Raw genomic sequence first — 13,208 nt, forward strand, 5'->3', positions numbered from 1 at the left:
TGCTTTGTAGATCTGCTGTTACCACCACCCATCTTGGTAGAGTGACCTTTGAAATAGATGTCCTGTGTGGCTCAGTGGTTCAGCCTCCATGATCACCTGAGCTAAGTGTTCCAGGAATGCCCCTTGCATGGGTTTTGTGAGCTCTCCTGTTGAAGTTCAGTCTCAATTGCTTTTGGCCCATCCATGGGTGGGCCTAGCCCTCAGGTTGTCTGGCTGTGAGGACTGACCCTGACTACAGTGTACAAGCTGCTGTGTGGGGGCTGACCCCATTAAGCAGATTTGCCCCACAGGGTTTGGTGCCTGCCGAGATCTGGTGACATGTTCTTTTAAGAGAAGTTTATAAAGCAGTCTGGGAACTCTGAAAGCATAGTTGCATGGGACTACTTAATCTAAAGGTAAATAACTTTTTGCTTTTCTTTACTATTATTATTATTAGAGCTCAGAGCTATGATTTGGTGGAAAGGACTTGGCTTTAATGTCATCAGACTTGGGTTGGCTTTAAATGTTAGCTCCGTTGCTTATAAGCTTCATGAATGTAAGGGAAAACTCTTTATCTCTCTGAGCCTGAGTTTTCTTACCTGAAGTTGGGTGTATCTAATACGGAGCTATTGGTAGTATTAAGGGAAATGTGTGTGTAACATGCATGGCTCTGTTTAAGGAGACAAGAATATATGCAGGCTATTTCATAAATGATTTCATGTCAAACAGTAAAATTAGTGGTGGTTGACTGCCTAAAAATTGCACTAAAAATTGGAGGCTATTTTATTCTCTGGAGAAATCATTATTATAGTAAATGCAATAGCAGTCAATTCTTAAATGCAGTTGTATTATTATGTTATTGACTAGCAGTTTTAAAAAGAGTCAGATAACAAATTATTGCTTTCATTTGTGAGTTACAACCAAGCCTGCATTTTAGACATCTAGTAGTGAATATATATGTGAAAACTTTTATATCTTAAAGGGAGTACTTGGTGATAAATTTATGCCTGAAGAATAAAGTTGTTTTTTAATCAGCAAAATTGCATGGAAAACTTAACAATTTATTTCTTAGACTATCTACTGAGGATATACATGCAGTCTGATTGAGTAAGGGTTTTAAGCCCATTTTTCTTTCTTCTCTGCCCCCAAAGTTTCTTACAGCTGAATTACATTAGTTTCGGCTGAAGCTTTTAGATAATTTTGATGTTCTATTACATAGAATTTTCAGTACTGCCACATACTAATGGCTGTAGAAATATGATGGCTTAAAAAATGTCTGAGTTATGTGAGCTTGGGAAAGTTAGTAATCTCTGTGACCTATTTCTGCATCTGTGCAATGTTATTAGCAACTTGTCTTAGAAAGGGTAAAAGCTCACAAAATTTTCTGTGTCTTCAGATAAGATATTTTAAATTATTAAGCATTAATAATTTATTAGGCATTAATAATTTCAAATAAATTTATAATTTTTTTCTGGCTGAAAAGTATTGTATGAAAAGTAGTGCAAAGAGTGGGCTCAGAGAAAGTGAGAGAATGGGATCATTCATGAGCCCTTCCCATGTAGCGCTTCTCTGAGCAAAGATGTCGGCATAGCTGCTGTCTTTGGTACTAGCCACCACAGGCATAGTACAGGGAAGAAAAACAGCCATATTCACTATCACACTAATGTGCTGTTTTCTTCCCAGAGGATTTCCTCTCAGAAATTTGAGCCTGTCACTTTTTTAGTAAGGTTTGTAAACTTTATCTTTACCCTTGTCCAAATTCAGCAAAAGGGAAATTATGAAAGGCACAAACCGAATTCAGGAGGCACTGATTGATAGGGAAGGATAAAAATATCTAATTATGTATAGTACTTATAACTCAGCGATAGCTGAATAGGTGATATGATAGACAACACTCTTCATAATTTTTGTAGAAAAGATTCCAGAACTGGAGAAACAATTTGGAACAATAATGGGGAAATGGTGGAAGTAGAGTTATTTTAAAAGTTATAAGGACTAACACTAGGAAATGACCTTCGGTGAAGGGCATTAATCAAGGTAGTTTGGGTGGGTAGATAAGTCAAAGTGCCATGGTTGTAATGTTCTCATCTACCCTCTCACCTCCTAATTCCAGTTTCATCTGTATTTACAGAAGTTGTTCCCATTCACTATCTATCTTTTAGGACAGAGGTTTTCAACCACTGTGCCACAAAATTTTTTAAAACATGTAGTAAGTACCTGACTATTTACTCAGGGGCACTGACCTCTTTTCCCTTAGATTGTCAAATGAAAAAAAATGATAAAAAACAATATAATAATAGCCATTTGATGGGAATAAATTAAAATTATACCAATTTTTTTGGTCACATAGGAAAAAATATTTTTGGGTGTGCTGCAGAACTAGTAATTTAGTGTATGTGTGCTGTGAAATGAAAAACTTTGAAAATTGCTGCTTTAGGACTTTACCCTGAGGAATCATTCAGTTACACCTGACAAAACCACATATTGTTCTGCCCCAGTATCAACACTGAGATCTCACAAACTCAGAGAAAATCCTGTCACTGAGAGGGGGCTGAGAAGTGACAGATATCTTCTGTATTGTTACCTCCTCCAGCAATTGATAAGTCCTAATGCAGTACAGCAGCTGGCCATGTTTTGGGTCCCATGGGGACACCTTAAGTATCCCTGCTTTTCCTAAGCACCAAGGACATAGTCTTACCTGGAGAATTGCCTCATTCCAGGCAGCAAAAGGGCAGGAGGCTGGAAGCCAAAGTAATTTCTCTGGAGTCCTTGTTGCCAGTGTAGAAATTGCACCAGGGAATTCTGCCGCACAGAGTTAATCCCTCTGCACATTTTCAGCTTCCCCAGGGACATTATGTGACTGGAATGAGTGCTTTATGAGCAGCTAGCTATAGGCCTATGCAGTTTGATGTCTACCCAGTGTTTGCCTGCGAGGACAGCCCTTGAAGGGATTTCCCTGCATGTTTCTGCCTAAGAAATATGCTGGCCTGTTGAGTCTTGGTGCCTCCATGAAAATGTGGTAGCAAATGGGCAAACTGCCCAACAAACCTGAATTCCCCTGAGTTTAACTTGGGAGTGAGAGAAAGAGGCTGAATCTTCATTCTCAGAAGCATCTGCATCTTTTCTCTGAGTCACCATGTTTGGTGTGACTTAACAATTGAGGGCTCCTGTCCCATAGGGATTTACTAAGAGATGAGATTATGGAGGGAAAATATGTAAAAATGGGTGTCCAGAGAGAAAACATTGGAATCCATAGTTTGCTAATGTGTATGTGTGGACTGTTTTTTATTTTAAAAAAATTATGGATGAGGGTGGAGGAGGAAAGAAATGAATACAATACAATGGACTATAAACAGAGTTGATTTGTGTGGTATATTAAAAAATAAAGGTCAGCCTTTCAAATAGTCAGTTGAATGATAACAGCAGCCTGAGATTTTAATCCCATACGTACACACAACTGATTCGTTATCTAACCAAACCTCAGGGAGCTCCAGCTTATCTGTGAGCTACGTGTTTTGCAGTGCTAATTATAAAATTGACTTCATAGTTGGGTATGAGCAGTAAACAAGGGGGCTTAACTTAAAAGCATCGTAGAATGTAATATGTCATTCTAGAAGTGTCTGTGAGTCTGGTAAAAGTCTTTATAAAGCTACTTTGAGCTTTAAGGAGTCTGCCATTAAGGTAAGAACATGTAGACTTTTTTAAAAGACAAGGAACCTTTCACCTCAGGCCAAAAGTCTTAAAAATGAAAGGAAGTGACTTTCAAAACAAAAGTTAATTTAATAAATGTTTGTTAGTATAAATATAGTTGTTGTATAAGTATATCTATAATAAAATATTTTCATTTCTGTGTTATAACAAATTTTTGGACTATAAGATGCACCTAGGTTTTAGAGGAGGAAAGTAAGAAAAAAATTTCAAAGCAAAAAATGTGGTAAATTATTTAATAACATAAATAACATAGGCTGCTGACCCCCCCCCCCCCAGTGAACCAGGTAAGCTACATTCAGACTATAAGATGCACCTCCTTTCCCCCAAAATTTGGGGTGTGGGTCTTATAGTCCAAAAATACGGGTATATATTTTTCTTTACAAAAAGTCAACAAGTGTTTTTTTTCTTCCTATTAGGAAATTCCTGGGAAAGGAATGAGACAATATTAGTTTTACCAAAACTTGCTTAGAGTATATGGATTCTTGGTCAAAGTTTTGATTTCTGTATCTCTACATGTTATGGATTATTATGACACTTCTTCATATTAGAGTATCAACTTAGATATTATGTGACTAACTATTATATTGTCATATGAATATATATGAAAGATAAGTTTTCTTTCAGTCAGAACAGATTATGTTTATGTGCTCCCTTGAGTTTGGCCATCCTTTCCCCAGGTGGGGATTGGTGTCTGCCCTGTGTTTGAGTTCGCGAGTAGAACCACAGCAGTGTTCATCGTATCCTGCCCTGTGGCTCCCTCTCCTGTGGGGCTGGCTAAGCCAGGGCTGTGCGCTCTGCTTCTAAGACTCTTGATCTAAAACTGGTTGGCCAAACTAGCAGAGTAGCCTCCAAAAAATCAGAGTAAAATTTTGTTTTTAATGGTAAAAGTGAAAGTTCCTTACCACATACTAATTTTTGCAGAAGTCTTTTCATAATATTTTCTCTCAGTTTGCTGGAAGTTAAGTAATCTAGCCTGAAGAAATTATTTTTTTGGAAGCATTTACCAATGGTAAAAAAAAAAATATTTCCAAATAATTGAATAGTTGGAGGTGAAATCTTTTTTCCCTGAGGAAGGATGATGGGATTAGAAATAAGTAAGAAGGAAATAATCATCCCTAGTCCTATCCTCCAAATTAGATATTAATATTTTCATATGTTTACTGCCAATCTCTTATTCTTCTAATTTTCATTATCAGAGTTTCAAATGCAGATTTCACAGTGTGCACATGACAGTGAATTATGATTGCAGTGAACCCTGGCATTACCTTTCAGTTGTAATCACTGTTGGCTCACGCCCAGGTCTTGTGTCTTCTGTTCCTTCCATTTCAGTGAGGCAAATCCCAGACATTTCACTATTTCATGCATAAATACTTCAACCCAGTTACTTTCTACATATATACTTTAAAAACATTACAAAAGTATAGTTTCCTTAAAAAAATAGAGAAAGGTAAAATCCCCTCTGACCTCCCTCTGATCCAGGCTATATCTTCCAGCTGTCCACACCTAAAAGTAACTGGTATTATAATTGATTTTAGAACGTCTCCTTTTAATTAATTATTTATATTATGAGAGCACAAATGTACATATTTGTAGTACATATGAGTATTATGAGAGAACATATGTAGCATATTTTATATATTTTAAAAATATAGATCAGTGATATTAAACTATACTTATTCTACAGGTCTCAATTCATTTTTGACATCTGGATAGTGAATCTATTCTTTAATAAGTGAGTCTGATCCATTTGTGTTTATTATGAATATAGATACCTGGGTTTATTTTAGTCCCCTTGTTTTGTGTTTACTGTTTCTTTTCCTGTTTTTCCCCCTCTGTTCCCTACCTCTTACAGATTATTTGAGTATTCTTTATTTCATCTTTTTTCCTCCTAGTTTATAAATTATGGATTCAATTTCTGTTTGGTAGTGATATTTTAGATTTTTGATATACATATTTGGCTTATTTTTCTAGTAGAGTTTAAAGTGAAACTACTACTTCTAGCCTGTTATAACTGGAATATTTTTGCCAAAAATACCATTATTTTAAATGTTTACGGTTAGTGGTTTCATTAGTAGAATGAAACCTTCTCAGTTAGATCAAAAATTCCTTTTTCAGTAGTGGGTGAATGTTTTATTTGATTGAACCTAATACCTTTTCTCAGGCACTGATCAAAATTGAATACTTCATAGTATTTTATGTATCTGCCATAAGAGCAGTTACCCTAAGCCTTGTTTTTCTGATGTAATTATCTTCCCTGTAGGATTCTTAATGATCTCCATGGTCCTATTAAAGTTATCTTTGCTTTATATCTCTCATCCTTATTGGAAGTAGAGTGTTCATATGGAGAAAGAATACTTGTTGTTAAGAGGGGTGTGTGAAGGGATCCGGTTATTTGGGAGGTGATGGTGGGTTGCTACACCAAGCAGGTTGTTTCATAGCACAAAGAACCTCATACTAATTACCTCTGGCAAAATGGAGCTCTCTGTAAGACAGAGGAGTGTCAGTGACTGCATCTTAGGGACCAATTATTCTGTTTCCCTGCCATTGGCTGTGTTAGTTCTCTGAAGCTCTGTTTCTCTGTCTCTATCAACTGACTTGTTTGCTCTCTCATAACATAGGCTTGCATGTGCCTCTTCATTCTTTACTCCTCTTCTTTCTTTTCAACTCTAGCTCTACCAGTGGTTGGTTTATTTTTAGAATGTTTCTCAAATTCCCAAGAGAGACTAGCCCAGTTTTACCTTTCAGGTCAGCACTTAGATTGTCTTTCCTTGAGTGAGGTGCCCAGCCCTTGTTCCATGGGTTCTGATTGGAGGAGAGGAGAGTCATAGTGACTAATGTGTTTTTTGGTGTAAGGGCTGTGGAAAAGTTGAAATCTACAATGTGGGGCAAAAGTAGGTTTATGGTTGTTCATATGGAAAATAATACAATGATTAATAAATGATAATATAAGAATAAACTTTGTGTTTTGCATACTTACAACTGTAAGCCTACTTTTCCCCCACCCTGTATATTAGTCAGTTTGGGCTGTCACAGCAAATACCATAGACTGGGTGGCTTAACAACAGAAATTTATTTCCTCATGGTCCTGGAGGCTGGAAGTCTGCCATCAAGGTCTTGCAGAGGTTGGTTTTTGTGAAAACTCTCTTCGTCACTTGTGGATAGCCACTGTGTCCTCACATGGCCTTTCTTTGGTGTTTACATGTGGAGAGAGGGGGTAGGAAGAAGGAGGGGAGGGAGCAAGTGATATCTTCTCCTTTTTATCTTATAAGGTCATAGAAGTCTTATCTCCTAATGCAGTCACATTGAGGGTTACAGCTTCTGCATATGAATTTTGGGGGCATATAATTCAGTCCGTGGCAGCATTATAAGGTACAATGATTCAGCCTTTTAGACTCTTGATAAGGACAGATTTTATTTCTAGAAGAGTCATACCCCTGATATGCTGTTCTTTTTATATTTTCTGTCTAGGTGATTGGTATTACTGACTGGATAGTCAGTAACTGAAACAGAAAAGCTGGGATTCGTGCTAGACTCATCTTTGTTCCATCCATATTGCCAGGTCCTGTTGCTTATGGCTCTTAATTAATTCTTGAATCCATCCCCCATTTTTATTTATTTTTCACTTTCATCCCTATTTCTAAAAATTGTCTGGTATCTGGCCTTTTTTCCCAGTTTCTTTTGCTTCTCATAGGTCTTTCACAGCTAAATATTTAAACTCTTTAAGAACAGTATGCAGCACCCTCATCATGTCTGCTTCTGTCCTTCCTCCTCCTTCAACCTCAATCCAGATGCAAGAAACTACTTGCAGTTCTCAGAAGGTACGATGCATCCTTGCCTCTATGTGGGGACCTCTTTTATCACTCTTTCTGTCCTAAGTCCCATCTGTTCTTTAGGACTCTCTGCAGGGGTCTCAGAAGCTTTTCCTGTCTCTTTCGTTTGGGTGTGGTATCCTTATGTCATCTTGTATTTTAAGTGCCAGTTTACAGGGTTTTTTCTTCCAGTCACTTTGCCTGTTGGTTCCCAGACTGTGCCCTTATTTCTCTAATTCTGCCACTCAACAACGTCATTCATGTAGGCTTCCCATGTGTGGTCGAATCAGTAATAACAGAACTTGAGTTCTTTTCTAATCCTCTGATCCCCTTGGCATTTTCACTTTGGATGGGTAATTTATCTTTCCATTTTATAAAAGAAGGACAAGACTATTGATTTTGAATCAGTATTTTGAAATATCTTGTAAAGACAAGGTTTCTTGATACCTGATTGTCTTTGATTTGGGAGAGTAAAATAATAGACATTATTATTATTGAAGGAATTAAAAAAGATTCATAAATGCCAACTGCAAAATAAAAATATTGCTCACAACTGCTCTTTTGATCAAGACTATAAAAATGAGGCAGAAGTTGCTAAAAAGAGGCTGAGTGTTTCCTCTTGGATGACTGCGTGATGCTGGTGTCATTTGTCTCCTTTTGGAGCAATAGTTCAATAACATTATCCTAGAATATGAATTCTTACTGAAAGGGTAAGTGTTGCTGTCATGGCCAGTTGAATTTATGACAAAGTACCTGCAAATGACTACAGCCTCACATTTGAGAGCTAAGTTCAGGTAGTGCTGATGCAGCTATGAACGAGACAAATGCTAAATTTAAATGCGGTAACAGATGCTGAGCAACTTTGACAAGCCACAAACCATTGCAGAAGCTCTTAATATTGTACTCCTCTTACAGTCAGAATTGTTTAAGATATCTAGAAAATTGTATGCATTTGGGACAGTTTCTCTTACTAGAGTTATTTTTAGCATAAAACATATTTTCACTTGTTAGTTGCCATGTAATCTGCATTGGGCAGAATGATTTGTTTTATGTTTTAAGCACTGATTGTCTACTACATAAAAGCTGTGCCTACATGTTACCAGTACAACTTGTTGAAACAAGTAAAATGATTAGTCAATTATAACATTTCTGTTTCTAAATAAAACCAAATATCCTATTCGATTTTTATCCTCTGTTGAAACTAGTGTTGCTGACCCATTTTTGGAAAATCGTATGATCACAGCTAAAATCTTTAGAAATTTCTAAGGGATTTGGCAACTCTGTCATTATTTTACAGTTTTTCAGGAATTGAAAAGGTGTTAAATTAAAAATGATTTTGAAAAATTGAGTTTTTTCCTAAGCTAATATATGGATAAATAGGTTTTCCAGATAAAGTAATAGATTCCCAGTTAAATTTGAATTATGTAATCAACAAATTGGCGATCAGTATAAATTCCGTATTTTTTGGACTATAAGACACACTCCCCCCAATTTGGGAGGAAAAGGAGGTATGTCTTATAGTCCGAATGTAGCTTACCTGGCTCACTGTGGGGGAGTGGTAGTGGAATGGGGTCACAGGAGGCAGGAGCAGGGTCGCTGCTGCATTTTCCTCCCAAATTTGCTGGGGGGGGGGGGGACACGGGGAGTGCATCTTATAGTCCAAAAAATACAGTATGTCCCAAGTATTGCATGGGATGTAATTATACTACAAAATTTTTCATATATCAAAAATTCAAACTTAACTAGGTATTCTGTATTTTCATTTGCTAATGTTGGCAGCCTTATATTGATACAAAATTTAAAAAAATATAGAAGAAATGAAGTGCAAAATAAATGTCTCTTAATGCCCTCCAGCTTCTCACATTCTATTATTAGTCTTTAGAAAGCTCGTAAAAATAACCCATGCTTTACTAACCATGCTTATATTAGTTACACCTACAGAAACATTTCTGTCCCTTGTATATAAATACTAGAAATTTAATGCATTGCCCTGGACTTTTTTTTCCATTCAACAATGTATTTATACCATGTGATTTTTTTTTCAAGACAGTATGGCAGATACAGGTAGTGTGATAGAAGAATTAGTGTGTTCTTTGAAATCAGGCAAAGTTGGATTCAAATGAGAGTTCTCTAGCTTACTGGCTAGATGTGTGGCCTTGAGTAAGGCCTCGGCCTCTGCTTTCCTCTGTTGTATTATCTGGAAAATGGAGAGAATAATGTGCTAGGCAGTGGAGGACATTGTGGAGAGCAAGATGGTCAGGGTTCCTGCAGCCCTGATGTAATGTGTATATGTAATGTACCTGGCTCTGTAGTTCCTCATAGGTACTGAATTAACTAAGTCACTATTGATATGTCTAATAGTTCTCAGTGCCATGGCTACTGAAACAGAAAGGTTCAGTTATAACCAGATAATGAATGATATGGCCACAAACACAATATACATCAAGAGTAGCTAGAAGAGAACTAGTATTTTCTTTGCTATTTAAATAAATATTCTTATCCTTGTATTGAGGGATTTTTACCTTGAAATGTAATAGCCATTTTCTTAATGTCCTTTGAATATTAATATAAGGAGGCTTGTTTTTTTCTGGAGCTTTTCTCTAAAAACTTGAATTTTAAAAGTGATTTGTTTAAACATACATGAACTTTATATAAATGGTGAATATTACTGATCTTTCTTTGATATATCTACCATAGTTTCCAAAATACTTAATTCTGACATGTTCATATCTTATATGGGTTGTTGGCTATGTTGTATTGTTGACACCAGTTCATTTCAGATTTTATTCATTTTGGTTCCTTGAATTTATTATTATTATTATCAATAATTATTTTTAGTAGTTTATTTTTTATTCTATTTTTTTCATTGCTATTTATCCTCTTCTACTTCTACCACCTCCCCTCCCCCCACAATCACCATGCTGTTGTCCATATTCATATGTCCATTTTCCTTTTTGCTTGATTTCTCCACCCCCCAAACCACACCCCCAGCTGTCAACCTGCTCTCTGTGAGTCTGTCTCATAGTTCAGTTAGATTCCATATATTAGTGAAATCCTATGGTATTTGTCTTCCTCTGACTGTCTTATTTCACTAGACTTTATACACAAGTCATCTTCCTCTTTCTTCCTTTAGTTTTTCTTTGTGTGGGGCAGGGTCTACACAGTTTTGAACTTGGAAAGAGGAGAGAATGGTAAGGTAAATCATCTTTCTATCAAGAGGTGCAGGATATTGAAGTTAAATTGTTAATTGACTCTGGAGCTAGAATGCCTGGGCTCAGATTCTGGCTCCATTACTTACTAGTTGTATGACCTTGGGCAGGTTAATTAACATTTCTGTGCCTTAGTTTCCTCAAGTGAATGGATTAGGTGAAGATTAAAGGATTTAATTGTGTGATATGCTTTGTATAGTACCCATGTATTTGTTCCATGTATTTGTTTTAGGGACATCAGAGCAGAGAAGACAGACAAACTAATTTTTTATCACTGAAATCCAGAGGAGTAGAGATTTCATCTGGGAGCTAGTATCAGTGACTTGCAACTTGAGCCTTAAAAACAGAAACAAAAAACCTTTATGATCATAAGAATTTATCTGAAAAGGATGAATTCTTTTTTCACATAATGGGCTTGTAGGTAAACTCTTGGACAGCACTGTTTCTCTTAGTTGGGAATTGCCTATCCTATACTTCCTCTGCAGACTCCTTCTAAATCACTGGGTCTCTAAATTCAAAGGGTGGCCCTCTCCACCTCATGCCGATACAGCCTATCTTTCTGAGTTAACATTTTATAAGGGAAAGAGAATAGCACCAAATTTTATTGTGTATACCAAGCATTCATGTATATAATTTTACCCTTTCTGAACTTTAAGAGATTTTCAAATTCAGAAAAGATAGATAAGTGACTTAAACACATATAGCTAGTAAGTGTTCAAGTTGAAATCCTCAGACTCCTTAATCCATGCTCTTTCATTGCTGCCATGCTTCCCCTTGGGCAATTTAATTAAATATACCTACATAGATCTGGGCTTCCTTATGTTGGGAAGTTTTTAATTGTTAGAAGTTAATAATTTTTTTGAGAGGGGAAACCTAATTATATGCTCTTTTATGAAGGAATGTTATAGTCTCCTTGTCAGTAAGAATAAAAAAACATGACTATCTTATTTTTAAGATCTCCCTGTGTTTTTCCCCATGAAACCATTAAGTGCCTGGTATTGGAGTGCTCATCTTTGTGATCTCAACATTAATCCTGCATATATATTTCATAGTTATGATTTATGCAGTGAGCTGGAAATTGGTATATTTTGTTTATCTAATTTATCATAATATATGCAATGAATAAGTATGTTTTCTGGAAAACTGGAGTTCAGATGGTAGGCCGCTTGCTCAAGGCCACACTGCTTTTAGGTTTCAGTTCCAGGTTAAAGTGAGGGCCTTCTTGACACCAGGGCATGTTTTAAAACAAGTGCCAGTGGCTGAGCTTTTGACTGCTTGAAATGAAGTTGGTGGTTTCAATAGTATATTTTAAATTGGAGTAAGGAAAGTCAATAAGTATTGTTCTCTGTTATTACCCAGAGCTAATTGCAGGTGTTGATGGTTTGCATGTGTTCACATATATACCTCACATACTCCCCTTCTTTCCAAACGCAATTTCTCTTAAAAGAAATAACAGGAGGCGACTGACTTCTTCCTCCTCAGAGAAATCCCCTTTCTCATCTTCCAGATGAGAGTAAGGATGTGGTTGTAGATTCTTTTCTCCATTGAAGGAATTACTGACTTCCCGATGACTCATTTTTCTGCAAGACAAATGGTAGACTTAACTGTGGAGATATTGTGCAAAATTGGTGGACAGCAAAAATTAAAGATGGGTTAGTGATGTGACCTTTGTTAGTGGAGAGCTGAATTCAGTACTTAAAACTGTCTAGACAAGTATTGTCAGAGAAAGATGAGATCTGTGTGAGTTGTAGCATTTAAGAAGTTTATGATTTTTTGTTTATTTTTTTTTATGGGAAAGAAGAGAATATTATAGCCAGGAGAGTATTTTGAAAACCTTTGAAGAATCTCTTTTTAATGTAGCACTCTTTTTATTCAGTTGTTTGCCCACGATTTACCACACTACCTCCCAGTGGCTGGTGTACTACTAGCATGTCGCAGTTCGTTTCTGATTGGTATGGATGTGCTGTCTTCACAGTTACACTGTGAACTTTCAAGGCCAGGATCACACCTTCTGCTTTTTACACTTTAATTTTTTGCCCACAGAATTTCTTATGCAGAGTCAAGTTAGCTTTTTACTCTGAGAGTAAGAATCTTTAAATGAATCCAAGGTTTTAGTGAGCTGTGTTAAGGAGCTTTAAAGGAAATATTCTGCATATGTCTGTAATCTATTTAAAAGAGATTTTATGCTGTTAACCTTATCTTGTAAGTATTACCTGCGAAATAAGATATTTTCGCCTATAAGGAAAACTGTCTTTTAAGTCAACAAATTTTAATGGTAAGAGGAATTATAGTAATATCAAGTGCTTTCTATAGTATATAGTTTCAGAATATAATTTTAAAGTTCTGATAAAACATGACTGTTTCATTTTTTTTCTCCCCAGAGTTCCATTTTGGCTGCTGTTTATAGAGAAGAACACTGAACATTAAAAAAATATGTTAGACACTATAGGTAAGACCTATTACTTTCTGACTATTTTTAATAAGAATTGAAAGTCCTTCC

The 13,208-nt window shown here is 36.3% G+C and overlaps 1 protein-coding gene across 5 annotated transcripts in view; it reads left to right on the forward strand.

The window, feature by feature from the left end:
- Positions 1-13,208, forward strand: part of MPDZ (multiple PDZ domain crumbs cell polarity complex component) — a 162,494-nt gene that overhangs the window by 17,189 nt on the left and 132,097 nt on the right. For all 5 annotated transcript variants that reach the window (XM_036021592.1, XM_036021593.1, XM_036021594.1 and 2 more), the window contains exon 2: positions 13,090-13,157. In XM_036021592.1, coding sequence (XP_035877485.1) covers positions 13,142-13,157 — 16 coding nt within the window. In that variant the 5' untranslated portion in view covers positions 13,090-13,141. The remainder of the gene's footprint in view (positions 1-13,089; positions 13,158-13,208) is intronic.

Source organism: Phyllostomus discolor, chromosome 3 (assembly GCF_004126475.2).
Source record: "Phyllostomus discolor isolate MPI-MPIP mPhyDis1 chromosome 3, mPhyDis1.pri.v3, whole genome shotgun sequence".
NCBI lineage: Eukaryota > Metazoa > Chordata > Mammalia > Chiroptera > Phyllostomidae > Phyllostomus > Phyllostomus discolor.